The 12368-nt window shown below is 48.6% G+C and overlaps 1 protein-coding gene across 3 annotated transcripts in view; it reads right to left on the bottom strand.

Annotated features, from left to right (window-relative positions):
• LOC117360908 (H/ACA ribonucleoprotein complex subunit DKC1) overlaps positions 1 to 11682 on the bottom strand; it is a 54439-nt gene extending 42757 nt beyond the window's left edge. The window contains exon 1 of one of the 3 annotated variants that reach the window (XM_033945514.1): positions 11502 to 11682. Coding sequence is in view for 2 of the 3 variants with exons in the window: in XM_033945515.1 (XP_033801406.1) it covers positions 10901 to 10931 (31 nt within the window). In the remaining variant the exon portion in view is untranslated. Of the gene's footprint in view, positions 1 to 10900; positions 11079 to 11501 lie in introns of those variants that run through there. The other 2 variants (XM_033945515.1, XM_033945513.1) reach the window with 2 other exon arrangements.
• Positions 11683 to 12368: the final 686 nt, after the last annotated feature.

Below are 12368 nucleotides of genomic sequence, written 5' to 3'. Positions count from 1 at the left end.
TGACAGGCGAAGCAGCATCTGCCAACCAAGAGGCAGCTAGAGCTCCCTGCTATCTTTAAGCAAATTATTGAAGATAAGGGATATGAACCTGAGCAGACATTCAATGCAGATGAAACGGCTCTCTTTTGGAAGAAAATGCCACAGAGGAAATTCATTAGCAAAAACGATAAGCGAGCACCAGGTTTCAAGGCTGCAAGGGATAGATTGACCATGCTGCTTTGCGCAAATGCAGTAGGCCATATGATAAAGCCAACCCTGATTTATAAAGCCGCAAACCCCCGAGCCTTGAAGGGAAAAGATAAGTTCCAGCCTGTTTACTGGATGAGCAATAAGGCTTGGACAACACGAGCTCTATTCCTAGAGTGGTTTCATCAGTGTTTTGTGCCAGAAGTAAGAAAATACCTGGCCAATAAAGGACTAGAATTCAAGGTTCTGTTAGCATTGGACAATGCCCCTGGACACCCAGACTCACATGAGTTCCACATAGAGGGTGTTGAGATCGTCTACTTGCCCCCCAACACAACATCTATCATCCAGCCTCTCGACCTTCAAAGCACACTACATACGGTATTCATTAGAGAAGATTGTCCACACTATGGATGAAGGCCACAACGTTGAGAACACCATGAAAAATTGGAAGGAATTCACTATTGCAGATGTAATCAATAATATTGAAAGAGCGGTGAAAGCTGTCAAGCCAGAGACAGTGAACTTGTGCTAGAAGAATCTTTGGCCTAAATGTGTAAAAAGGGATATCAATGTAAATATCACAGAGCCAGGCCAAGAAATTATGGAAGGCATCATTAATTTGGCAAAGCAGGTGAGTGGGGAAGGCTTTGAAGATATGCATATGGAGGATATTCAAGACTTAATACACACCAGATCAAATGAACTAACGGAAGATGATCTCATTGACCTGACCACTCCTGAAGGAGAGACAATACCAGATGAAGAGGAGGAAGGCGGAGTAGAAGAAGTGCCTGAAGACAAGTTTACACTGGATAATATTGCAGAGGGCATACACAGGTTTAATGGTGCAATTGACTTTTTCTATGACATCGACCCATCCATGGTACGTGCGTTAAAGGTGAGGGAATTAGCAGAAGTGACGATTTCGACATAAAAAATATATATAAAAGAAATGCTTAAGGAGAAGAGCCAGACGGAAATCACAATGTATTTTCAAAAGATACCGAGAGGGAATGCCTCTCCATCCACCTCTTCCACTCATGAGGAGGCATCACCTTCGTCTCTTCATCTTCCTCGTTCTGAAGACCCACTTCCACTGCCTGAGCAGGCCCCTGGTGCTCGCTTATCCTCTTCATCTCCTCCTCCTACAGTGCTTGTACTGGACGATGAGGATGAAGACTGCCCCTGTTGCACAATTATCTGCTTCGTCTCCTTCTCCTGCGGTAGTTGTACAGGACGATGAGGATGAAGACACTGCTTAATTACTGTACAGGTATTCCAGTATTGCACTTTAAGTATTGAACATTTCTTTTTTTCCTTGTTGGGAAAGCAGTACTATACTGTATTGAACTTTTTTATTTACCGAGATTATTGCAGAACTTGTATTGTTCAATAAATAGTTACACTATTCATACATACAGTACTGAATCGTTATTCCACCAACATTGTGAATATTTACTGTATAGTATTTAGTTGTAGTCCTTTCCATAAACCGCAAATATGAATTTTATATGTTATTTGCGGTTTTAATAACAAAACCGCTATCTTTTACAAAAAAACGCGATTAACATATACAATTCATATTCGCGGCTATAGCTGGAATGTATCCCCCGCAAATACGGAGGGAGAAGTGTATAGCTTTATTTTTAATGCAGTAGTTATCCTAACTTTAGCAACAAAGCAATCAATGTTTTGTTACTGTTTGGATCTTCTCATCTTTGCAAACTTGGATTTTTAGCTCCGACAGAAATTAAATAAAAAAAACAAACGAACGCAAATGATGGATGAATGTTTTTGCTTGTCGACTATTGAGCCGCATTTTGAGTTAATTTGCATTCAAAACCAAGCACATCCATTGCATTGATTATGAATTCTATCTACTTTAGTTTCACCGTTGTTACAATTCCCATAAATAAAATATAATGGACGTGTTAGCGTATGCTAAAATGGCTAGCGCGCCTTAGTAAAAGAGGGGGTTAAAGAACTTTAAAGAAATAACTCAAATTTAATTTTTTATTGGTTTTGCAATTTTATAATTTAAATTATAATATAATGTGTCGTGAAAAACATTTGCTGTTTAGTGTTCCAGAGCTAAAAAAAATTTGAGATACACTGGGCTAGGCATAAAGCACAGTTACTTACTGTAACAGGTGTTATCCAGGGACAGCAGGCATATATTCTCACATGTGGGTGACGTCATCTACGGAGCCCCGATGCGGAAGCATTTTCAAGCAAACTTGATTGAAGATTTAAGTTTGCTCTGCTGCTCCACGCATGCGTGCCTTCCTGCTCCACTAGGGGGTGCATCCCCTCGTGGTCTCCAGTTCACTTAACTAGCCAAGAAGCCAACCTCGGGGAGGTGGGCGGGTTGTGAGAATATATGCCTGCTGTCCCTGGATAACACCTGTTACGGTAAGTAACTGTGCTTTATCCCAGGACAAGCAGGCATGATATTCTCACATGTGGGTGACCTCCAAGCTTACTGAAGAGGGATGGAGGGAAGTTGGCAATTTAAGCAAATAGATTTCGCAACACCGATTGGCCGAACCGGCCATCGCTTCTGGACAGGGAGTCCAGACAGTAGTGGGAGGTGAAGGTATGAACCGAAGACCATGTGGCAGCCTTGCAGATTTCCTCAATAGGTGTTGACCTGAGGAAGGCTACGGAGGCTGCCATCGCTCGGACTTTGTGTCCCGTTACTCGACCATGCAGCGCGAGACCAGCCTGAGCGTAGCAAAAGGAGATGCAGTCGGCCAACCAGTTGGACAAGGTGCGTTTGGAAACTGGGTGACCTAACCGGTTTGGGTCGAAGGACAAAAACAGTTGTGGGACTTTCCGGTGTGGCTGAGTGCGTTGGAGGTAAAAGGCCAACGCTCTTTTGCAGTCAAGAGTGTGGAGCGCCACTTCTCCGGGGTGAGAGTGGGGCTTGGGAAAAAACACAGGTAAGACAATGGACTGATTGAGATGGAAATCAGACACTACTTTAGGTAGGAACTTTGGGTGGGTGCGGAGTACCACCTTGTCGTGATGGAATACCGTGAAGGGTGGGTCCGCTACCAGAGCTTGTAGCTCACTAACCCGCCGTGCGGACGTGAGCGCGAGTAGGAAAATCACCTTCCAAGTGAGGAATTTTGGATGGCATTTGTCTAGGGGCTCAAATGGAGGTTTCATTAGTTGAGCCAGAACCACGTTAAGGTCCCAAACCACCGGGGGAGGTTTGAGAGGGGGGTGGACGTTCAGCAGGCCCTTCATGAAGCGAGTGACTAAGGGATGGAGCGAAAGGGCTTTCCCTTCCAGGGGCTGATGAAAGGCCGCAATCGCACTGAGGTGTACTCGAATGGAGTTGGTCTTTAGGCCGGAATGAGATAGTTGAAGTAGATAGTCAAGGACCCGGGGGACGGGGACCGACACCGGGTCCTGGCTGTGGGAGGAGCACCAGGTTGAGAATCTGGTCCACTTTTGGGAGTAGCAGGTTCTCGTCAAGGTTTTTCTAGAGGCCTCCAATATCTCCTTGACTGATTGAGACACGGGGAGAGCAGTCAGGGGGAGAGAAACCAAGCATTCAGATGAAGAGATTGAAGATTGGGATGTAACAGTGAACCCTGACCCTGTGCCAGTAGAGAGGGAAACAGAGGCAGAGGCAGTGGATCTCTGACACTGAGTTGAAGTAACAGGGAAAACCACGGCTGGCGTGGCCAGCGAGGGGCAATCAGGATCAGGGTGGCTGGAACACGCGTACAGGAACCTTCCCTCCCAATCGAGGAGGAAGGCGTCGGCCTCGAGCCGGTCCGGGGAGTATATCCGGGAGCAGAAGAGAGGCAGCTTGTGATTGTGAGGGGACGCGAACAGGTCTATTTGAGGCGTCCCCCACCGTTCGAACACTCCTCGTAGGGCCTGAGAGTGTAGTGACCACTCGTGTGGCTGGAGGAGGCGGCTGAGTCTGTCCGCCAGGCAGTTTTGTTCTCCCTGTATGTACACCGCCCGAAGGAAGGTGTTGTTGGAGATTGCCCATTTCCAGAGGCGCAGGGCTTCCCGACAAAGGGGCCAAGACCCTGTGCCCCCTTGTTTGTTTACGTAGTACATCGCTACTTGATTGTCGGTTCGGATGAGAACCACTCGGTCGCGGAGCAGATGTTGGAAGGCTACAGCTGCGAGGTAGATGGCCCGAAGTTCTAGCACGTTGATGTGGCAGCGGCGGTCTTGTGCTGACCACATTCCTTGGGTGCGTAGGCCGTCCAGATGGGCTCCCCAAGCGTACTCCGACGAGTCCGTGGTGAGTACCTTGCTGTGGGGTGGGGTGAGGAAGAGCAAACCTTTGGAAAGATTTGAAGAGTCGGCCCACCAGCGGAGTGATCGTTGCAATGAAGGAGTCACTGTCCCGGGGTGGTCGATCGGGTCCCGGTCTTGACGCCATTGAGACGCCAGGGTCCATTGAGGGATTTTCAGATGGAGGCGGGCGAAGGGTGTGACATGGACGGTGGAGGCCATGTGGCCCAGGAGGGTCATCATCTGTCGGGCTGATACTGAGGTCAGTCGAGAGATCCTTCGGCTCAGACTTACTAACGCCTCCAGGCGCGGAGGGGGGAGGAAGGAACGGAGGCGAACCGTGTCCAGCGTGGCCCCGATGAACTGTAGGGACTGCGAGGGGCGTAGTTGAGATTTTGGGAAGTTTATTTCGAACCCCAGACTTTGTAGGTAGGTAATAGTCTGTTGGGTCGCTGAGATAACCCCTTCTTTGGACGGGGCTTTGATTAGCCAGTCGTCCAGGTAGGGGAATACCTGGAGGCCCTGGGAGCGTAAGGTTGCTGCTACCACCACGAGGCACTTGGTGAAGACCCGAGGTGATGATGCTAGTCCAAAGGGGAGGACTCGGTATTGTAGGTGCCAGTCCCCTACTTGGAAACGCAAAAACTTGCGGTGAGCGGGGTGCACTGGGACATGTGTGTACGCCTCCTTGAGATCGAGGGAGCAGAGCCAGTCGCCTTCGTCGATCAGGGGGTAGAGTGTTGGTAGTGAGAGCATCCGAAACTTTTCCCGTACCAGGAATTTGTTGAGGCGTCTCAAGTCTAGTATTGGGCGTAGGTCTCCCGTTTTTTTCGGTACCAGGAAGTAATGGGAGTAGAAGCCCTTCCCCCGTTGGTCGGGGGGGACCTTCTCCACTGCTCTCAGGCGAAGCAGGTCTCGAGCTTCGGAGAGGAGTAGAGGTAGCTGAGTCCGGTTGGGAGGGCAATTCCTTGGGGGGTTGTCCGGGGGAATGGCCCGAAAGTTGAGAGAGTACCCTGATGAGATCACGCCAAGGACCCATGTGTCCGACGTGAGTTGTTCCCAGCGAGGGTAAAAGGCTTTGAGTCGACCTCCGATGGGAAGGCGGCCTGGGACTATGGCGGAGGGGGCCCGCCCCCTTCCGCGTGTCCCGTCAAAAGGACGGGGATGGTTTGGTGGTCGCGGGCGGTTGAGACTTGGGCATGGCCCTGTGATGGGCTTGCGGACGTCTGGGTGGGGGCCGCGAGAAAGCAGGGGTGGACTTTTGTGGGTAGCGGCGCGGAGGGGCCCTGTATGGCCTTGGCGCTGGCGGTTTGGGCTTTTGCCGGACAAGGGCGGCAAACGAGCGTTCATGTTCGGAGAGGCGTTTTGTCGCCGCCTCAATAGTGTCATCGAACAATTCCTTTCCCACGCAGGGGAGGTTAGCCAACCGGTCCTGTAAGTTGGGGTCCATGTTGACCAGGCGCAGCCAAGCTAGTCGGCGCATGGCGATAGCGAAGGCTGCTTCTCTGGAGGAGAGTTCGAAGCCATCGTAGGCCGCGTGGAATAGATGAAGGCGCAGGTTGGAGAGGGACTCTAAGAGTAGACCGAACGTTCCCTGCCGGGAGGCCGGTAGGTCACTCTCAAAGGCTCTCAATAGTCCAATGAGGTGTTTGAGGTATGATGTGAAGGTGAAAGTGTAGCTTTGCACCCTAGAGGCCATCATTGCGTTTTGGTATAGTCTCCTGCCGAACTTGTCCAGGGTTCGGCCTTCTCTGCCTGGGGGGACCGCTGCTGAGACCCGGGACGGGTGAGCCTTTTTCAAGGAGGATTCCACTAGCAGCGATTGGTGGGAGAGCTGTGGTTGCTCGAATCCCGGGTAAGGTACTGTGCGGTACTTGGCCTCCATTTTGGAGGGTACGGCCGTGACCATGTAGGGGGTCTCCAGGTTCCTGAAGAAGGCCTGTTGGAGTACCGGGTTAGGTGGTAAGCGAAGGGACTCTCTGGGCAGTGATGGCATATCCAGCTCCGCCAGGTACTCCTTAGAGTATCTGGAGTCGGACTGGAGGTCCAAGTCCAAAGCGTGGCCCATGTCCTGGACAAAGCGAGAGAAGGATGGGCGGGATGTTCCCGAGGCCCCGTGCGGGGTCGGTGAACGAGACCTCCGTCGGGTGGAGAAGGATAAGGAGGCTTCCCTCGAGTATCGAGGTTCATGCTCTGATCCATGCTCCGAGGCTGGGGAAGCACTGTGAGAGTGTTCCGGGGTTGTCGATCTTCGGCGTCTCGAGGAGCCCCTCGGAGACGATGCCGGGGTTAGGGGTACCGATTGATGTCGGATTGGTGACCTCGATCCGGACTCCCTCGGAGAATGCGTCCGAGGGGGAGTTCGGAGGATGCGCGGGTTGGAGAGTGATAACTCAGCCACCCTTAGTGGTCCTGTACGAGGTGTGGGAGAACGGCCTCGTAGGGTTGGTGAACCTCGGGCCTTCTTGGAGGTACGGCGGTTCGAGGTTTCTGTCGTTCTAGCCCGACGTTTTGCCCCTCGGCGGTCCGCAGAGGGGGAACGTCTCGGGCGTCTCGGCGAGGAGTCCGAGGAGGATGGGATGCGGCGAGGGTTGCGCACCTTTCCTCGAGGTTGTTCGGTATGAGGCTCAGGCTGGTCTGGCACATTCGGGGTCGAGGCCGATTGAAACTGGGCCATTGCAGCGGACAGCTCCGACGTGATCATCGCTCGGAGTAGGTCCTGGAAGACGGGCACGGACAGCATCGAAGGCATGTCCACTGCCTCGGTGCGCTCCACCGGGGGCGACCTCGTATCAGAGTATTCCCGTGTGGTGGAGGCACGGCCCGAAGGCTTGGAGGGCTTAGACGGGGCTGTAAGCATGGGGCTTCCGCCATGCGTCGCCGTTGTCCCCGAGGCTGGCTTCTTCGCTGTTACAGAACCTGAAGAGGGAAGAGGGGACTTACCCGGAGCCGAGGCTTTCTGTTGTCCCGAGGGCTTCGGGGTCGAGTCTCGAGGCGATGCCGAGGTTTCCGGGGCCGAGGTCAAGGCCGGGGCCGAGGCCAGGGCCGACCTCGAGGCCGAGGTGGAGGGTTGGTCCGGGGTGAAGAGATCCGCCATGCGGGCTTTTCTTCGGCGGAGGGCCCGGTTTTGGAAAATAGCGCACTGGGGGCAGGAGTCGGTTGGATGAGCCGCCCCCAGACAAAGGATGCACCGGCGATGCGGGTCTGTGAGAGAAAGAAGCCGCTCGCACCGGGTGCACTTTTTAAAGCCGGTCAAAGGCCGGGACATTAAATCGAAAGTAGCCGCGGCTCGATTAGCCACGCGGCCACGGGGACCCGGAAGCCTCCGGGTCGTTGAAAACGAAGCAGGAATCAAGTAAAAAGGTAAGGAATTCGCGCACAGCGACTTAATCGTGAAAAAACAAGAAAAAATCGCGGTGCTAGAAGGCAGTTGGGGCAGAGCCTGAAAAACACGTCTTCTAGGCTCGCGGAAAATTTTGAACTGGAGACCACGAGGGGATGCACCCCCTAGTGGAGCAGGAAGGCACGCATGCGTGGAGCAGCAGAGCAAACTTAAATCTTCAATCAAGTTTGCTTGAAAATGCTTCCGCATCGGGGCTCCGTAGATGACGTCACCCACATGTGAGAATATCATGCCTGCTTGTCCTGGGATAATTTCTTTATTAAAATTGTTTTTAAAGATCAATACAACAAGGGAATACACTTCTCCCTCTGTATCCACGGAGGTTATTGGCAGAGCCGGCCCGTGAATATTAAAAAACCGAGAATAATATTCAAGCTGACTCTGACCCAACCCCCCACTTCCCCTAAGCCTTACCTGGTGGTCTAGCGGGTTTTCAGGACAGGAGCAATCTTCCTACGTTCCTGCCCCGTGCAGATCATTCATAGGAAATGGCTGCCGCGAGCTCCTGCAGTCTCTCAAAACTACGACAGGAGCTCACGGCAGCTATTCCTATGAGCGATCTGCATGGGGCAGGAGCATAGGAAGATTATTCCTGCCCCGAAAACCCACTAGACCACCAGGTAAGGCTTAAAGGGGGGGGGGTCTAAGAGGGCTTAAAAATAAGTCCGAAAAATGAAAATGGATCAAAAAAAAAAAACCCAACTCGTGAAGATGCTGAAACCGTGAATTCGGAGGGAGAAGTATAATTATCATCTCATGGCTTTATTAATATAAAAGCCAAAACACAATAAAATACTTGCATAACCAAAGCCAGTTAATGAGTACCTGAGCTACTTTACCTTATAATTACCCTTCCTATCCTATGGTAACTTGTTTTATATAAATACATGCAGTAGTACCCTCCCCCCCCCAAAAAAAAAAAAAAAAGCCAAAGTCTCTCTTTTGAAACTGTACTCGATTCTCAAAATGCCTAGCTATAAACTTATTCAAAAATAGAAAAAGAGGCTAATAACTCAACCTAATTTAAAGTATTGAGTGACTAAAGAGCATGTATCAACAATGAAAAAAGTCACTCTATATGCCCTAACAGCAAACAATATTGACGAGATATCTTTTACTGTAATTAGAACTTATGCTCAGAGACATGAAGGCGAATATACCACCTCACCACCCGAAACGTGGTACGTCGGAACCAGTGAATTTCTAAAGCTAAGTCCGACCTCTTCAAGTTATTAACATAAGATGATAAAGGCATAGCCAGTTTGGCATTTACAAATCCAATAGTGATCAACACCATCATTTTGACACTGTATTGAACAATGCAATGATTGGGTGGTGAGGTGGTATGTTCGCCTTCATGTCTCTGAGCATAAGTTCTAATTACAGTAAAAGATCTCTCGTCAATATTGTTTGCTGTTAGGGCATTATAGAGTGACTTTTTTCATAGCTATAAACTTATAGCACAGTTTAAAATTAAATTCACTAAAATAAATAAATCTATACTATAAATTTCTTAACCTCAGATTTCTCTTTTACTAAAAGACCTAAATAATTCAGATAAATTTATTATTTAATAAAAACGAGGACCATAATTCTTAACACTACGATAGCACCTTCAAAAATGTAAGCTTAAAGTGTATGCCTCTCTAGAGACAGGAGAAAAAACACCTATAGCTGAGTGACTGGCGGTGAAAGCTGAATGTCAATCTAAACGGAACCAGTTTCCAGTCCCTCACTCACTAGAGCCAAAGACAATGTTAATGACCAGTTATTTTATTTATTTATTTAGTAATTTATTTGGCCCCCCTCCTCCCAAAAGGAGCCCAGAACCGGTTACAAAACTACATTCATAGTATGAGTAAGACAAACTTTAGTGAGAAATACAGACTTTACAGCGTTTACAGTATAGACAAAGGGGGTTTCGATTACAGCATTTACAATGTAGACATAACATACAGACTTAGTAGACATAGGGTGGATTAAGTTGTAGCGTTTTCAGTATAGATCAAACTCACGGCCCGGGAGCCACATGCAGCCCGCCAGGTACTATTTTGAGGCCCTCAGTATGTTTATCATAATCACAAAAGTAAAATAAAACAGTTTCTTTATCATATGTCTCTTTAGCTATAAATTACAATATTATTATTTAGACTTAGCCAAAAAGGAAAGATTTATAAACTATAAAGAGTTTTACCTCATGCAAAATTGTCATTTCTTTAATAAAGATGTAAACATCTTTATTAAAAATCCTCTGGCAGAATTTTTTTTTGGAGTTTTCAAGTGATTTCTTTAATAAGACATTAACTATTTTTGTTCTTAGGCCCTCTAAGTACCTACAAATCCAAAATGTGGCCCTGCAAGGGTTTGAAACCACTAGTCTAGATGGAGGTAAAATAGCTTTTCTTTATTGTTGGACAATGTGGTACTAATTATGGTTATATTTGCGGTGGCATGCGAATTTTAGTGAGATCCCGTTTGGTGTATTAGGTGGTGTCTTTGAGATCTATTACCTATTATTATTATGCTGCATATATAATTCTTTGTAACATTTAACTATACACAAAATTATTTGTACTGCCTGCAACCCGCCTAGAATTAATGAGGATTCGGCGGGATACAAGATTGAACATAATAAAACAAATTGAAATCCGATCGTCGACCACGTGTAAGGCCTAGGAAAGGCCTAGGCCCAGAGCCAAGCCACAGCAGTCTCAGCGCGCGCCACGTGTGCTACACAACTCGACCCGATTGCAACGCGAATAGGCACAGTCCCACTTTTTTAACTGCATATTTAATTAAAAGAGTGCATTAATTTAAAATTAATACGATCTGCAAAAAAACGTTTTGCAAGAGAACCAAACCACACGCATTTGACTACCCTTACACTTATACGCCCCAAAAAACTCCACCGCCAACCCCACGCGGTCTACCATCGGTTCCCCCCCTCCCCCGCTCTTTCTGCTTTCTTCGATCCAGCATGCCTCCCCGTCCGCAGTTCGGCATCTCCCCTTCATTCGCAAACCACCCACCTCCGCGTCTTACCTTCAAAAGTCTCTCCCTGATCGCCCTCCATAATCGATGCCACACTTTTCTTTCTGCTGCACCACCTCCAGCTCTGACACACCGTCTTTCCCGGCCTCAACCACGTCCCGCCCCGCCGGAAACAGGAAGACGCATCAGAGGGGGCGGGACGCTGTGGAAGAAAAATTGGGGTGGAGTTAGTTGTTGGAATGTAGGACGCGGCAGTTGAGGGCTTTAACAGGAGCAAAATACCCACTCTTTCTGTGTTTAAAAGTGAATATTTAAATTAAGTACAACAAAGTGCTCAGAACCAATCAGCTGGTAGTAAAAAGACCATGGGGGTAAAACCCCGGCGTGATCTTTTTACTACCAGCACTTTGTTGTACTTAGTCTAAATATTCACCTTTAAATACAGAAAGAAAGAAAATACAGAAAGAGTGGGTATTTTTGTATTTTGCATCAGTTTACGTTTTGCCCACGAATTTATTATTTTCCCATTTCTTTATTTGGCTTTAACAGGAGGACAAGATTCTAGATCGTAGCTGGAGGTTTGAGTTTGAAAGAAAAGAAAGATATTACTACTGAGGGGTTGAGTGTCTGCTGTTTCCTCTTTGGATCTTACCATTACGTAGACGTTGATATTTTTGAGGCGTCTTAGTTTGGTCTCCTTGAATCCGCTGTGTTAGGAGCTAGCTCTGTGGGTACTTGAACACTCCCAATATTGAACGGACTCCTTGACTGTGTGATCGCTCTCGCTTTGGTCTGGGGCGAGAACTGCAGAGCCCTTTTAAACGGCTAGTTGGGACGCCATAGCCCAGCCAGCACCCGATGCACTCCCCTCCTCCTGCCACTGCTTCTTTAATATAGAACCTTCTCGTGTTTCCAGCTGCTACCGGGACTTCTCCCACAAGACAGAGTCGGGGACGGTAAGGGGTAAGCAGAGGGAAAAGAGAGAGACTGGATGGTAGGGAGTTGAGGGGAAGAGTTGGAGAGACAGACTCAGAGCGGTGCTAGACTTCAGGGAGAGAGATACTGGCCCTGGGATGGGAGGCACAGAAGAACTGGACGAGAGGAGAAGTAGCCAGCGGAGGCAAGGACATAGAGAGGTGAGATGCTGGAAACAGGGGAAGGGATATGAGGACAAAGAAGAGAGGTGCTGAGCATGGGGTAGGGATAGGGACAGAGGGGATGTTAGGACAAATAACACAGTATGGTGGACTTGGAGAGAGAAGAAATGTTCTAACTTTGAAAGAAGATGGATGGGATTAGGGGGTAGTGGATAGTGGATAGAACAGAGCAGAAGATGGATGGGACTCAGAAGGGAATAGGGAGTAAGAACAGAGAAGATAACGGATTGGACTTGGGTTGAAAGAACAATTGGATGGGACAGTTAATACAATTCATTATTGCTCTTCCCTCTCAAGCCAGTATCTCTCTCTCCCCCTCCCCATCCAGCGTCTCCCTCTCTCTTCTGTCCTCCGGGAGCCAG

The sequence above is a fragment of the Geotrypetes seraphini genome, chromosome 5, assembly GCF_902459505.1.
Source record: "Geotrypetes seraphini chromosome 5, aGeoSer1.1, whole genome shotgun sequence".
NCBI lineage: Eukaryota > Metazoa > Chordata > Amphibia > Gymnophiona > Dermophiidae > Geotrypetes > Geotrypetes seraphini.
Note: the sequence above shows the minus strand (reverse complement) of the source record. Positions and strands in the feature narration are given on the sequence as shown.